Below are 15,358 nucleotides of genomic sequence, written 5' to 3' on the forward strand. Positions count from 1 at the left end.
TAGAATTAGCATGAAAGTAAAATTGAGTTTAAATAATATCAAAAGTAAACAGCAATAAAAACAAGAAAAACAACCACACTCCACTCAAGATCCCACCACAAACCTAGATACAAATGCTGCATGAGTAAAAACCTGTGAATTAATCTTCTCCCCAATATTATAAGTGTAAAAATTGGATCATCACAGGGTCATTGAAAGGCGAAGGCCATGACCAAGAAAGACACACAAGGCACGCAATTAGCAAAGCCGAGTACATACAAGCTGCGAAATAGAAATCCCTAGCATGCTACTAATAATCAATTATCTCACTATATTATATTGTAGGCTCAACACACGACTCAACTATCAATTTATTAAGACTTCACTAGTTAAAAGTAGTTAACTCCTCATTTTTATTCATTGGATTATGAAATATTCAAGGTTGTCCAACCCGTGCTCCATTTGGAACATCAATAAAAGAAAACCCCATGCCTCCTTTCGGAAACATCAATAAAACATCAGACGACCACGGGCGCGACTCTGTGACCGTAGCTAGTACGAGATCTTGTCTAACTCCTAAATTTTGAAAAGTATTTGAAATAAGAGATTCGTAGATTAGAAGGCCTCGAGAAAAATGCACGGCTAATACCCCGTGTACCCCAACCCCTAGGGCTGGCAAACAGGTCGGGTCGGGTCGGGTTCAGGTCGACCTGTTTACATAAACGGGTCAGGACCCCCCAACCTGAACCCGACCTGTTTACTTAAACAGGTCAAAATAACCAACCTGAACCCGACCTGATTATAAACGGGTCGACCTGAACCCGACCCGCCTAAATCTGATTTTTTTTAATTAAAAAAAAATAAAATAAAAACCTGTAATTTACTAATTTCTTTATACTGTAATTTTTTTAACCTGTAATTTGACTAATTTCTTTAACCTGTAAGATTCAAGTATTCAAGACTTCAAATTCAACACATAATTCAAGCAAACATAACTTAACAACATAATTCAAGAAAATCCTGCTGCATTAGTGCATTGTCCATACTTCATAGTTTCATACACTCACAACAACAACTAAAACTTGAAAAGTAGCTAGCCAACAAGTCCAAAATATTTCCAAGAGTTACATGTCCAAAATACTTCCAAGTAGGCAAATAAAAGTTCAACTAGAAAACCAAATACATGTCCAAAATAACAGTAACAGTTTCATCAACTAATTTTAGAAGAAATTAACAACATAATCAGGTTTGATTCTCCATGACAGCAGGACTTTCTGGTGCACTTTGTGGAGGGCTGGGGCTGGGAGTATCCCCACATCATCGTTGACTTTCATGGCCATGATTTTTCCACATAAATCTTGCAATTGCGGATCCATATTAGCTACAACCAAAAGAATACATACAAAAGTTAATTTCAGCCTTAAGCATAAATAAAATAGTACAAAAAAGAAACAAAAAAAATTGTAATTTTAAATACATAAACTATTTTCATACCTTCACCAAAAGTCCAATCTTTGAGGCAAATGATAGCTTCTGTTGTGTTTCATTTCAAAGAGCTTCTATAGCAGTCCAAAACTCGACCACCAGTACTGAAGGCAGATTCTGAAGCTACTGTTGAAATAGGGATTGCAAGGATGTCCCTTGCCATCTTTTAAAGAATTGGATACCTCACAACATTTGTTTTCCAATGATATAGAATATTAATGTTGGTTGCACGAGGAATCAATGGCTCTTCCAAGTAGATTTGCAAGTCAGATTTAGCAGCAACATATGATTTGCTAGAAGAGAAGTTATCAAAGTCCTAAAAGATGTTTAAACAAAAATTACAATAAAGCATACAAAAAACAGAATTTAAAGCTGATTATCAAACAAAAAGCAAGTGTTCACAGTTACCATCATAAAAGAATCAGAAGCAACATCAACTTGCTCTTCATTAGGCTGTCTAGAAGAACGGCGCCTTGTTCTTGGTGTTGTTGTGGAAGCCTCAGTCACATAAGCACCATATAAATAATCCAACCTTTCCTTGAACTTCACCAACTCATTAGTACCCTCTATTTCCCCATACACCTTCTTAAAAGCCCACTCCACAAACTCATACTTAAATCGAGGGTCTAAAACAACAGCCACAGCCATGATTATGCTAAAGTTGGTCCAATATTTAGCAAATTTCTCATTCATTCTTGCTGCCATCTTATGCATGAAGTTATCAGAATTTTCAAGCTCCTCTTTCAAGAGTAAACGGATTTTCAACACATTTGGGAAGTATACATTAGCGGTAGGATAATTAGTACCCGAAAAAACATTTGTCACATCAAAAAAGACCTTCAAAAATCTAAATAACTTCTCTATTCTCCCCCACTCCTCATTTGTTGGACAATGAATGTAATTGGCATCAACCTTTTGAAAATGAAGAAAAGCTTTTTTGTAGTACAAAACATTCTCTAACATCAAATAAGTTGAATTCCATCTAGTAGGGACATCTTGTCTCAATCCTCTACTTGAGTCTAGTTCAACATGTGCCACACAAGTCAAAAAACGTTGCTTTCTAGCCTGAGACCCTTTACAATACTTCACAGTTTCTCTCACCTTAACAACATCCTCATTAATTTCTTTTAACCCATCTTGCACAATTAAATTTAGGATATGTGCACAACACCTCACATGGAAATAATCCCCCCCACATACCAAATCAAGTTCATTTTTAATTACATCAGCAAACACATCATTAGAGGAAGCATTATCAAGAGTAATACACATGATTTTCTTTTGGATACCCCACTCTTTAAGAAAATCATAGACATGGTCAGACATATGGACACCGGTGTGAGATGGAGGCAAAAAACGAAAGTTCAGAATTTTTTTTTTGCAAATTCCATTGATTATCAACAAAATGGGCAGTCAAAGACATGTAACCATCAGTAGTAATTGAAGTCCAACAATCAGATGTAAGAGAAATCCTACCCTTAACTACACTCAACTCCTCCTTAAGTTTATCTTTTTCCCTCTTAAACATTTTCAGAACATCAGCCTTCAAAGTATTTCGAGACACAAGTTTAACATCAGGATTTATGTAATTAATCAACTTCCTAACAGCACTATATTCAGCAAACTGAAAAGGCAAATCATGTTTCACCACAGCAATAGACAACATCTCACGAACAATATCATAATCAATTGTAGGAACCCTATTCATCATAGAACCAGAACTGCTTGAATCAATAATCATCTGACCCACATCTTTAAAGGTCCTTTTTTTACATTTCTTAATGTGGCGTTTTAAATTACCAGTTCCTTGCCTACTTTCAGCATTATATTTCTGCCCACATTTTTTACACTTGCAAATGATGTTACCTTGTTCGTCAGGTTTATCAAGGAATTCAAAATTTGCCCACACATCTGAAGTGAGCTTTCGTTGGCGCTTGAAATGAATTCCAGGCTTATTCAGCGAGGTGACATTAGAGGTTTTCTTCTTTGATTCCGTTTGATGAGAATCAGAAACTTCATCATCTGAATCAGAATCCGGAAGATCAATGGGTTCATCAGGATTAGGGCTATTAGCCATCTGTGAATAAATTAAAAAAAGAATTACACTCATGGCATAAAAGATAAAACATGAAAAACAGAAGTATAAACTCATGAGTCATGACATAAAGAATCAAACTCATGAAATTGCAGAGTAAGAAAATCAAATCAGGGCAAAAAATCGCATAAACAAATCGCAAATAATCGCAAAATAAGTAAATAACAAATCAAATCTTCGAAAGAAATTGCAGAGTAAGAAAATAACAAACGAACAACATTAAATGATTAAATCACATAAACAAAGCATACATAAACCATAATAGCAAAAAATCGCATTAAAAAATCAAAGAAGTTTGAAAATTGCATAACCAAATCAAGGAAATTGCATAAACAAATGACTCATGAGCAAACAAACTCATAAAAAATCGAATAATAGGATTATTACCTTCAGAATGTTTGAGATGAAGCTTCAATCTTCAAGGTTCAAGCATTTTTATTTCAATCTTCAAGAGTTAGAGAGAGAAAAGAGAGGAGAGAAGAGAGAGAAACTGAGAAGAGAGAGAGTTTGAGTGAAAGAAAGCGGCGAGAGAAAGAGGGAATTAGGGTTAGATAATTTGGGCTTGGCCCATATTTTAAAATTAGGGTTTTAAGTTAAGCGGGTTGGGTTCGGGTTGACCCGACCTGAAACCGACCCAATTAAATAAACGGGTTTATGCGGGTTGGTTTCGGGTTGGGATTTTCAACCTGAACCCGACCCATTTAACTTCAGGTCGGGTTCGGGTTGACCCAATTACATAAACGGGTTGAAAATCTCTATCAAAACCCATTTATTTCGGGTTGGGTCCGGGTCGGGTTGTCGGGTCGGGTCAGCTTTTGCCAGCCCTACCAACCCCTGATTGTCAATACTATAGATGTGCACGAATACAGATTTTTATTGCTCATCCATCTTGCACTTTATGTGATTTACAAGTTTAGAATTGGTGATGACTCATATGAAAAACAATATAATCGATCAAATATCACATCATTCCAAGCAATCCAATGATCCAATTCAATTTTTGATTTATTAGTGGCAAACAATATTTAGTATTGAATCCTTTAACTACCTCGGTGTATAAACACCTTAAGTGCATAGGGCACTTCAAATCTTGAACCTCGTCTTAAAAGAATTTAATAAACTCCCTCTACTCAAATCATAATTAATTCATGAAGAGTATTAAAAATTATCCTCATGGAACCAATATCAAAATTAATTCCACTTATAAACAACCAAGAATCCATAACCTTTAATTAATCATAACATATCCAATTGATAAGACAATCACGTATACATCACCCACAACCGTATTCATATACTTATATCTCAATCATGCCTCATACATAATATACGGAAATCACAATGTATAACCAAACAATTTACCCCAATCTTCTCTATACATGATACTAGGTTCTCAATACATCCCTAAACATGCATCTAAAGGCAAGGTTTCGTAACTCGTACGTACCTTGAGTAAACGAGTTGGTATTCCACTTAACCAACTAGAAATCACCTTCTATAAAGTCCTCTCCTAAACCATATAATAAGATTTCAATCAATACCTAAACAACCAAATTTACAGCAATATTAACTTACTTTAAAACCTTCAAAATCCAATTAAATAACACTTTAAAACCCTCCCTTTAATTAAAATCAAAAGCTTACATATAGTTCTTTAAGTTTCCTTCATAGAAACCTTAAAATACATCTTTATATATGAAATTACAGCATATTAAGCTACTAATTAAACCAAATCTGAAAATTTGAATTATACGCATCCTTTGCAAAATTAACAACCCATATTTGTAATAATGGAATAGTAGCTTAAATATATATATGTAGAAACATCAAAACTTATTATTTTTGATACCAAAACAACAAAATTCAGATTACAAAAAATCTGGAAATTAATTTAAACTCTAAACTTGATACTTTAATAAGCTATTAAACAGAAATTAATCATAACAGTCATGTAGTGTATAGAAAACTCTAAGAAACATGATTTAGGACGCTTTAAATTCCGAAATCTATGTTCTTAATAATCTGAAAATTAGTTTTAATCACCAAAAATATAATTTTAACATAATATAAATACTATATAGATAAATAACTCGACTAACACGTTTTAAGCCCTAAAATCATGAAAAATCAAGTTTTAAACCCTAAATTTTATACATACATAAATCTGAAATTTTGTATCATAAATAAAACATAGTATACTTCATAAATTTATAATCTTTTATAACTCATCTACATAATCAAACCATAATAATTAATAATCAAATGAAAAAATTATACTTCCTCCGTTCTTTTATTATTGCACCATAAAAGATTGGCACAAATTTTTTGGTAGTGGAAAAAAGGATGAGAGAGAAAGGTAGAAATACAAAGTTGCCCATGTGATAGTATACACAAAATAAAATGTAAGTGTTGAAAAGCAAGGGTATATTGGGTATTTATAGTGTGAACACAAATAATTCCTTTCCTAAAATGGATATGGTGCAATATTTGTGAAACTTCCTTATAAGGCAAGTGGTGCAATATTAAAAAAACGGAGGAAGTATAAAGATTGAAACTTTAATCAATTTAACAAAAGAAAAGAACAGAAGAAGGAAGAACACAAGAGAGTCCGAAACCGGTGACTGAAGGACGCTGATGTTGGCTGGAGGCGGCGCGGTGGTGGGATAAAACCGGCGGCAGCAGCTCACGAAAGGCAGTATAAAATTTTTTTTAGTTGTTTTTGTCGTGAGAATTGAGTGAGGAGGGTAGTAGAATAGAATAAATCTTGAGTAGGGGAAAGCTTGAGGGTTTTATTAGTATGGTGGGCTTAGTTTCCTAGTTCTAATAAAACTAGGATTGTCACTTGGGCTTAAAGTGAGTGGGTTTTAGAAAAAGAATAGGCTTAATGAATAATGGGTTGGACTTGTATAATAATTAAAATATAGGTGGTGAAATAATTTTAATGAAATAGTTTTATTAACTTTATAAACATTAAATTTTATTTGTTTATACCATAGTAAAGTAAATTATGTAAATAAATAATCATAATTAAATATTCACATAAATATTTTAAAATAAATTTTTATATTTCACATAATTACGGGGGATTACAGGGCGAGTTCGTGGTTGACTTGGCTGGTGTGGTCAAGGTTAGGGGAGAGAAAGAAGGTGGTGGGGGTAGCGGTTAGGTGGTGATGTGGTGGTGCTTAGGGAACACTACTAGAAATAGGCTTATTTCTGACGGACTGGTTCCGACGGACACATAAATCTGTCAGAAAAATAGGAATTTCCGATGGATTTATATTATGTCAAAAATTTCCGACGGATTTTAAAAATCCGTTGGAATATTTAGGCTTTTCGACGGAATATTCCATCGGAATTTTAACTTTCCAACGAACGGAATTAAAATCTATGGGAAATTTCCGACGGAATATTCCGACAGTTTTTTTGTAAAAATAGACACCGAAACCCTAAAAATCCCAACACCCTCAGCCGCAACACCTTTCCCTTATCTTCTTTAGATTTCTCTTTCTTCTCCCTCCTCTTATCATTTCTCGGTCTCCTTCTCCCTCCTCTATCTCTCTCCTCTTATCTTCTCCCTAGCTCCCTTTCACACGCACCTCCTCTTTCTCTTGTCTATTTCAATTCCTTTTCCCTCTCTCTGTCCTCCCATCTCTCTCCGTCCTCCCTTCTCTCTCTCCGTAAAAAATTGCCCATGGAAACCCCAACCATGCTGCGTCCACAACTCCTCAAGGATCTAATTCGACACGACACAACAAATTAATGGGTTTTTAGGTCGAATTTGACCATGAAAACTCCAGATCTGGGGTTTTCATGGTTGAATTTGACCATATAAACAAAAAATTGAAGAATTCATAAGGTATGTTTACCCTTTTCTTTTAATTTATTATATATTTTTTCTTAAAATTTGGGTAGTGGTGGTCTGATGTGGTGGTACTGGTGCTGGTGGTGCGTGTGGGATTAGTGGTGCCGGTGGTGCGTGTGTGCTGAGGTTTGGGTTACTTAGGGCTGTGGGCTTTGTGTTAGAGGCTGGTGGTGCATGTGGGCTTAGAGTTGGGTTAGTTAGGGGTTGTGGGCTTAGGCGGGTTTAGGGTTAGGGTGGGAAGAGTGGTGGGGATAGTTTAGATCTAAGGTTGTCGTGGCTGACTGGCTGTGGCTTTAGGCTTAGGCGGATTTAGGGTTAGGGTGGGGAGAGTGGCGGGGATGGTTTAGATCTTGGATTTGTGTTAGTTTAAGGGGAGTGGCGTGGGCTTAGGTTAGGGTTTGTAAGGGGTGGCGGTGGTGGTGACACGTTGTGCCGGAATGTCGGTTGTGGTGCGACGTGCTTTTTTTTTTTTAATTTGATTGAAAACTTTTCCGACGGAATTTCAGTCGTAAATTTCTGACAGATTAACAATTCGTAGGAAATTTACGGCGGACTTTTCCGGTGCCTGAATATATTTTCCTAGGACCGAATTCCGTCGAAAAAGGTCGTTTTTCCTATCAGTCGTTTTTCGACAACCGCTTATGACGGAAATTCCGTCGGAAATGAGGTTTTTGACGGAATTAAGGATGTTTCCAACATAACTTTTTCGTCGAAAATCACCTATTTTCTAGTAGTGGAAGGGTGTTGGTGGTTAATGGTTATGGTGGGTAGCCATGGTAGAGTGTGCTAAGGTGGGAGATGAGAGATTGAAAAAAAAATATATTAAAATTTAACCTGTTAAACAGGTTGTAGGTTGAAAAGGCTTGTTTTGGGATTTCGAAAAGGTTGGATTATTTTGAGTAGAAAACCCAAAGGTGGGATTATTAATTTCCATTTTTCTTATTTTAGAATTATATGTTGCATTAACATTCAACCAATTTAGCCTAATCTAGTTTTAAGCAAATTGAATCTTTGTTTGTATGCCTTTGAGATCACATGAATATTTTTCACAATAAGAATCGAGTAGAGGCCAATGCAGGCGAATGTGACTCCTTTCGTGGTTTTGAACCATATGAAGTTAGTAATCTCATGGATTATGAATGGGGTTTAATCTTCACGGGTCAATCGTTGTTGCCTATTGTTGTTTTTTATTCGTGGTTGCCTTAAATGATCCATGAACGGTTTACAAGAACCTTAATACTTTTAGGCGGCTCTCTACTTTTCTTTTTCCCTAATCTTGTCCCTAATCGTATATGTCAATTTCCACTTCCTATGGGTGCCAAGTATATGCTTACATAGACGCACTTCGAATGACGACTAAAATTTTCAAATATAAATATTAAGTTTATGAGGAAGTCCTAGTTAATCTCAATGATAAACAAACAAAGTAAATCGAATGATATGTTTGTAAATAAATCCATTTGAAATTGTGTTAGGAAATAAAAGGAAAAAAGGAAATAAATAAACCCACCTTTGCTCGAACTGAAAGTAACAAACCCACCTTTTCATATTTACAAGACAAAACCACTTTTGTCTTTAATATTCTTTTAATATATCAATTTACAGGCTACCTGTTGAATTGGTTAATCTTTCCCATTTCCCTCCTAAACTCTCTTGGTGTTCAACTAATTTTATTCGAACACTATTTCTACTGGTTTGATGACGAATTGAGAGGAAATTCCCAAAAAAATAAATAAATTAAATTGACGTTCTTGATTCGTAGACGCAAAGCTTGGAGCTTCAATAAGGGGAATTGTTAACTGGGTTTCATCGATCTTGGGCAATACGTGTGTTGTCGAGGTAATTCCAAAAACCCTAAGTTTTGATTTTATTTGAATTGGATGAATTGAAGTTACAGTCTTGTGCTTGGGGTAGTAATTAGGGTTTATTCAATACTTTAACTAAATTACTTGCATTTGTTTGATAATTAAACATGGAAAATGTGTGTTTGAAATTTTACCATGGGGAGGTATTTAAGATGCGCAAAAATGGTGGATGGGAATATGTGGGAGGGCAATACAGGACTTTTGCAGTTGATGCTTGTAGGCGTCGCTCGATGTGCGCCTACGTTAAGCATGTTGTGAATATGCTTGGCACTCATAGGAAGCGGGAATTGACATAATACGATTAGGGACAAGGAAAGTAGGGAGCCACCAACAATTTTTTAAGGAACTTGTAAACCGTTCACGGATCATAAAAGGAAACCACGATTAAGGGACAACGATAGACAACGATTGACCCGTGAAGGTTAAACCCATTCATAATCCATGAGATTACTAACTCCATATGGGGAACCACGAAAGGAGGATCGGGGATGATGGCACGAAGTGAGTCATGGAGTCACATTCGCCCGTATTGGCCTCTACTCGATTCTTATGGTGAAAAGTGATTCTTGCGATCTCAAAGGCATGCAAACAAAGATTCAATTTGCTCCAAACTATTATTAAGCTAAATTGGTTAAATATTAATGCAACATATAATTCTATAATATTTGTCATCACTTGATTAAACAACAAGATTAAAAAGGAACCTAAACCGGTTGTCCAAATTATCTTATTAGGCGTGATTTTCAATTACACATTCCCTTTAAACATGAAATATGGTGATCATAATAACAATAGAATAAACATTAATATTGGAAGCAATTTAACAATAAATCCAACAATATAAAAATTGTTAGAAAAATAATAGAAATAAAAGGAACCTAATTCTTACTTTGATTCTGTTTGCTTGCAACTATAAAATAATAAACGAGTTAGTAACTTCAAGGAAATAATAATACAACGATAATTAAATTAAATTAAATAGAGTTGATTTGGGGCCAAACCCTCAAACAGTTCTACCTTTCACGCCTTGGCTTAAGGGTAGAACCACGAGTTAAGTATGGATTCCTTAGAGTGCTTGAAGAAGGAATTTTGAAAGAAGAAGGGTAGGCTAGTGTTTAGGCTAGAGCATAGAGGAGAGAAAAATAGAGAATTGATTGATGCCCTGTACATCAGAAATGAGGGGGTATTCATAGAAAAATTGTGCTGAGGAAACATACGGAACCCTAAAAATATAAAAACTCTAAAAATTGCACCGCGACACGATGGAGGACACCGTGACACGGGGAATCCCACCATCAGACGGGGAGCATTTCCGTGACACGGTGGACAGCTGTGTGACGCGGGAAATATTTCGGGTACGGGGAATAAAACGCGTGAAGGGTTTACGCGAAAAGGACACGGAATTGCCTCGTGTCACAGCAGGGGCACCGTGTCACGGGGAATTCCACCGTCAGACGGGAACATTGCCGTGACACGGTGGACTACTACCGTGACGCAGGAGCCTGTAGTCCATTTTTCGTCTAAATTTATTTTTAACCCTAATTTCGTTAAGCATTTTTAAGTGACAATTGATAATTTCGGGCCATTTCTAATTTATTATTATTATTTGGGCTAAAATAAATAAATAAAATAAAATAAATAATAAAATAAATAAAAAGGTTTGGGCCAAAATAATTAAATAAAAGGTTTGGGCTGAAATTAAAAAAGAACTATGCTTAGACTAAACATCAAGACTGATCCATGGACTATTCAAAAATTGAATTTAATTAAATACGATTTTTTAAGCACTCTCGGGATTAAATACTGAACCCGACCAATAATGTCGGTGAAAAGTTGTTCATCATCGGTTTTGGTTTTGGGGAGACATTTTTAGATGTCTACAATGCTGATGAGTTGTATTGGTTTTATTTAAAGGAATTAGTAGCACTATGTGGTAATTATGGTGATGTGTACACGATTTATTACTTGATGACTGGGTTTGATTTTGTTAATGGGTTAAAGAGTGTGTATAATGATGATGAGGTTAGAACAATGGGGGAAGTTTTGCATAATAGTAGATGTCTGGATTTGTATGTGGTTGATGATGAAAGCAGCTTAATTTCTTAGATCGTGTCCATGGATCCCAGACTGGATCAACAAACACAACCCACCCCATTAGAATCCCAAAGCACTTCCTTGGTCCACCCACAAGGCCCAAGAAAATGACCCCAAGAAAATGCCCTATGTTGACTCAAGAATCATGTGTTGTACATGATGAAGGGAAGACAACTTCTGTGCTGGTCCCCCCACCCACAGTTGATCAAAAAAACAAAAAACCTAAATCTACATCTAACAGTTTAGCATGTGTTTAGATCCCAAATCAACAACAACAAACAAAAAACCCCACTAAAACACAGAAACCAGAAGCTGAACCCAGAAACATTTTTGAACCATCCAACAACTTTCATAGATCTGAAGTCCCATCTGATTATGACTAGGAGGATAATAGACCCTGTAGTCCAATTCCCCTAGATTTATTGCTGCATGGTGTTAGTTCTAATGAGGATAAGTCATATGATGATTATGAAATAGGGTTAGACGAGTGGGTGGATGAGGATGATGATGAATGGTTGTTTTAGTCTGCTGATGAAGTAAATGAAAGAACTCAGAGGATGAGGATTGGTTAGGTGATTATGAGATATATGAAGCAAATTTGGGGGTGGGGTTGAACATAATGACTTAGAACAATTACAAGATCCAGTGTTATTAGATAGATTGGATAGTAGTGATGATGAAATACAAGAAGCAAGGGAGAGAGTGAAGGGATTCAACTGTAGAATTGTTGAATAAGCTCATAAACTCCAAACTGAGGCTGATCAGGGTGGGTTTAATGCACAACAACTGGGATCTACAGACCCTAATAGTGAAGCAGAGGGTGAAGGTGACCCTGAATTTGAATATGAGGATTCTGGGGAAGAAATACATTCACCTGTTGTAAGTGGTGATGAAGCTGACACCATTCAACAAATAAGGGAGAGAAGAGGGTTGTTAGTGGGGAAGCATACATACTTCACATTATTTCAGTGGAAGGTGGGTTAGAGATTCACAAGTAGGGAAGATCTTAAGAAAGATGTGGCCAAGTTTGCAGTGTTACAAGGGAGGAACTTGAACATTGTTTTAGCTGATAAGAAAAGGCAGCAAAGGATAGGTGTCAGGTGTAGTTTGTCCCTTTAGATTGTATGGTTCCTAGGATTCTAGAAGGGGATCATTTGTTGTTAAAACTGTGGTTGGTGATCATACTTGCATCAGAAACATGGAAAAGAACAAGTAATTGAAATGTAGCTGGCTTGTAGACCAGTTACTTGATGTGTTCAAAGCTAGGCCTCATTGGCCTGCTAAAGATATTATAGAAACTGTGAGGAGAGCTTATAGAGCCATTGTGAAACCTGTTTTTTCTTATAAAGTTAAGTGGCATGCTCACAAGAAACTTCATGGGTCAATGAGGGAGCACTATGGGAAGGTTGGTAGATACCTAGAAGTTGTGAAAAGGTCCAGTCCTAACACACACTTGGACTTGGTAACTTACATGGAGAAGAACGAGCCTCTAATGATTTTTCAGAGACTGTATGTGTGTTTTGAGGGTGTGCAGATGGGTTGGAATGAAGGGCGTAGGAAGATAATTTGTGTAGATGCTTGTTTCTTGAAAACATTCCTAGGAGTTCAGTTGATGTTAGATGTAGGGAGAGATGGTAATGATCAAATGTACCCAATTGCTTGGGAATGGTTCCTTAAACACCTCAGCAACAACCTTGGTCTGGGAGAAGGAGTTGGAGTTGTTATTGTTTCTGATGAGCATCAGGTACCTCTAAATCTTTCAATGTCATTAGTTTACATGTAACTTTCTTTGATTTAGTCTATTTTAATGTAGTGGTTATTGTTGGTATGTTTCAGTCAATCTTAAGAGGAGTTGAAGTCATTCTCCCTAATGCTGAGCACAGGCACTATGCAAGGCATATTTATGCCAATTGGCACAAGTCCTTCAAAGGGAATGAATTAAAGCTTAAGTTTTGGAGCTGTGCCAAGGCGTACAGTAGAGCTGACTATGAGGAAGCATTAGAGAAATTAACCAAAGCTGATCCAACAGCTGTAGAGGCTTTCAAAGCATACAATCCTAAGCTGTTCTACAGAGCTTTTATAAAAACAGAGGTGAAGTCTAATGCCATTACAAGCAACATGGCAGAGACCTTCAATGGGTACATAATACATGCTAGAGAAAAACAACTAATGTACATTCTTGAAGACATTAGATCATCATTAATGAAAAGATTGGTGACAAAGAAACAGGAAATGGAGAAATGGACAACATCAATTTGTCCTAGGATACAAAAAAAGTTGGAGTGGGAGAAAGAAGAGGCAGCCAAGTGTCATGTCATCCCCTCAAGCAGTACATTGTTCCAAGTTAGTTACATTTTGGACACAATGAGTGTTGACTTGGAAAATAGGAAGTGCACTTGCAAAAAATGGGATATGACAGGCAACCCTTGTTGCCATGCTGTTGCAGCATTTTCTTCACACATAGAAATGCAGAGGATTTTGTTGATGATTATTACAAGAAGGATAAGTACCCGGTGTCTTATTCAAATTCAATCCCTCCCCTAGAGGGGGAAAGACACTGGCCAAGGAGTGATTTGGTGTTAGACCCACCACCAATTAAGATAGGGCCTGGAAGACCAAGGAAGAATAGGATAAGGGACCCTTTTGAAGACCCCAAAAAACCTGGAAAGCTAACTAAACATGACATGGAGATGACCTATAGTGTTTGCAACACTAAAGGACATAACAAAAGATCCTGTCCAAGCAAAGGAACAACCACCACAGTTGAACCTCCACCCAATTAACCTAGGGGTAGGCCTAAGCATGACCAAGCCTGATGTAGTGTCAATTTAACATCAACTACTCAACCTTCAAGGATACGCAAGGGTGGAAGGGTTGTGAACAGAGGAGGAGGGACAACAAATGAAAGGGGCAGGGGAGGGGAGAGCAGCAGGGGAGGGGAGAGCAGCATGGGAAGGGGGAACAACAGGGGAGGGGAGAGCAGCAGGGGAAGGGGGAGAAGCAGGGGAAAGGGGAGTCAGGACAGTGGGAGAGGTACCAGGGGTGGTAGAGGTAGAAGTGGGAGAGAGGAAGAGGTCAGGTGCCACAAGGTTTTGGGGTGTTTGTTGCTGATGATGGTTCCAATTACACAAATGTAAGTGTATCCGATTGTTTGGGTTGTGTGCATACAATTCATTTTGTATTCTAACTAACTTAACTATATTTGTGTACAGGTACCAAGTGGAGCAGGACCTCAAGATCTCAACACCACAACTTTCTCCTATAATTTCAGCCAAGGGTCCAACAATTAAAGTGCGACACCTTTAGTTAGGTTCCAATTCCAGTGTAATGGAAATGTATTTTGACTTATTTTGAACTTTTAGAGCCAAACAGTATGAGTACTTGTGTGTACATACTCTGGCCAACTATCTGTACTGCTACCATATTTTAAGTATTTTATGCATTTTCAATTTTCTGTCCACTTTATTTTTTCCTTTTATTTATCAATTTATGTCCACATTTCAAGTATTAATGTGCAATGTAATACTTAAATCACCATTTTCCAACAAAATAACCAAAAAGTAGTTAATAAAGTCATGCATATATATTCCTTTCATAAGATTTTCTTACATATATCCAAAAATTACCCTTCCATTTTTAACCTAAAACAAAGCTAAAACTACTACTTCCTGCAACTGACATCTACTACTACTGGCTGAGTTGTTACACCTTGCTTGCATCACCAAAAACAACAAAAAATTACACAACTTGGCCACATACATAAGACTACTACATACTACCTACTGCATTACTCCAACACCAAAACCAGACACAGACTTCCTGAACATCTAGTCCTCAGGAACTATTTCAACAACAACACTAATGTAAAAAATGCCCAAGAGAAAACCAATGTCAGCATCAATCTCATGTTAGTGTTGTGTTCCTTCAACTTATACATTGTCTTAGTGGTGGCAATTCCCATCTCTGCAACCTCAT

The 15,358-nt window shown here is 36.7% G+C and overlaps 1 protein-coding gene and 1 long non-coding RNA gene across 2 annotated transcripts; one reads left to right on the plus strand and one right to left on the minus strand.

Moving 5' to 3' along the window:
• Positions 1-959: 959 nt before the first annotated feature.
• LOC110721208 lies at positions 960-1,635 on the minus strand. Its single transcript, XR_002511412.1, has 2 exons — positions 1,474-1,635; positions 960-1,360 (listed from the first exon to the last, which is right to left on the minus strand). It is a non-coding gene; the product is annotated as an uncharacterized LOC110721208 (long non-coding RNA).
• A 7,816-nt stretch (positions 1,636-9,451) lies between these two features.
• On the plus strand, positions 9,452-14,166 carry LOC110721234. Its single transcript, XM_021900383.1, has 6 exons — positions 9,452-9,505; positions 11,204-11,311; positions 12,149-12,358; positions 12,627-13,127; positions 13,220-13,726; positions 13,771-14,166. The coding sequence occupies exons 1-6, from the start codon at positions 9,452-9,454 to the stop codon at positions 14,164-14,166; spliced, it is 1,776 nt and encodes a 591-aa protein (XP_021756075.1).
• Positions 14,167-15,358: the final 1,192 nt, after the last annotated feature.

Source organism: Chenopodium quinoa, unplaced genomic scaffold (assembly GCF_001683475.1).
Source record: "Chenopodium quinoa cultivar QQ74 unplaced genomic scaffold, ASM168347v1, whole genome shotgun sequence".
Taxonomy (NCBI): Eukaryota; Viridiplantae; Streptophyta; class Magnoliopsida; order Caryophyllales; family Amaranthaceae; genus Chenopodium; species Chenopodium quinoa.

What these genes read in the sequence shown, in the direction of transcription:
- LOC110721234 (XM_021900383.1), top strand. Translation starts at nt 9,452, where the DNA reads ATGGTGGATGGGAATATGTGGGAGGGCAATACAGGACTTTTGCAGTTG. An exon ending in GTGTGTATAATGATGATGAG is followed by an intron (nt 11,312 to 12,148) that starts GTTAGAACAATG and finishes GAGGCTGATCAG; the next exon opens with GGTGGGTTTAATGCACAACA. An exon ending in CAAGCAGTACATTGTTCCAA is followed by an intron (nt 13,727 to 13,770) that starts GTTAGTTACATT and finishes CTTGGAAAATAG; the next exon opens with GAAGTGCACTTGCAAAAAAT.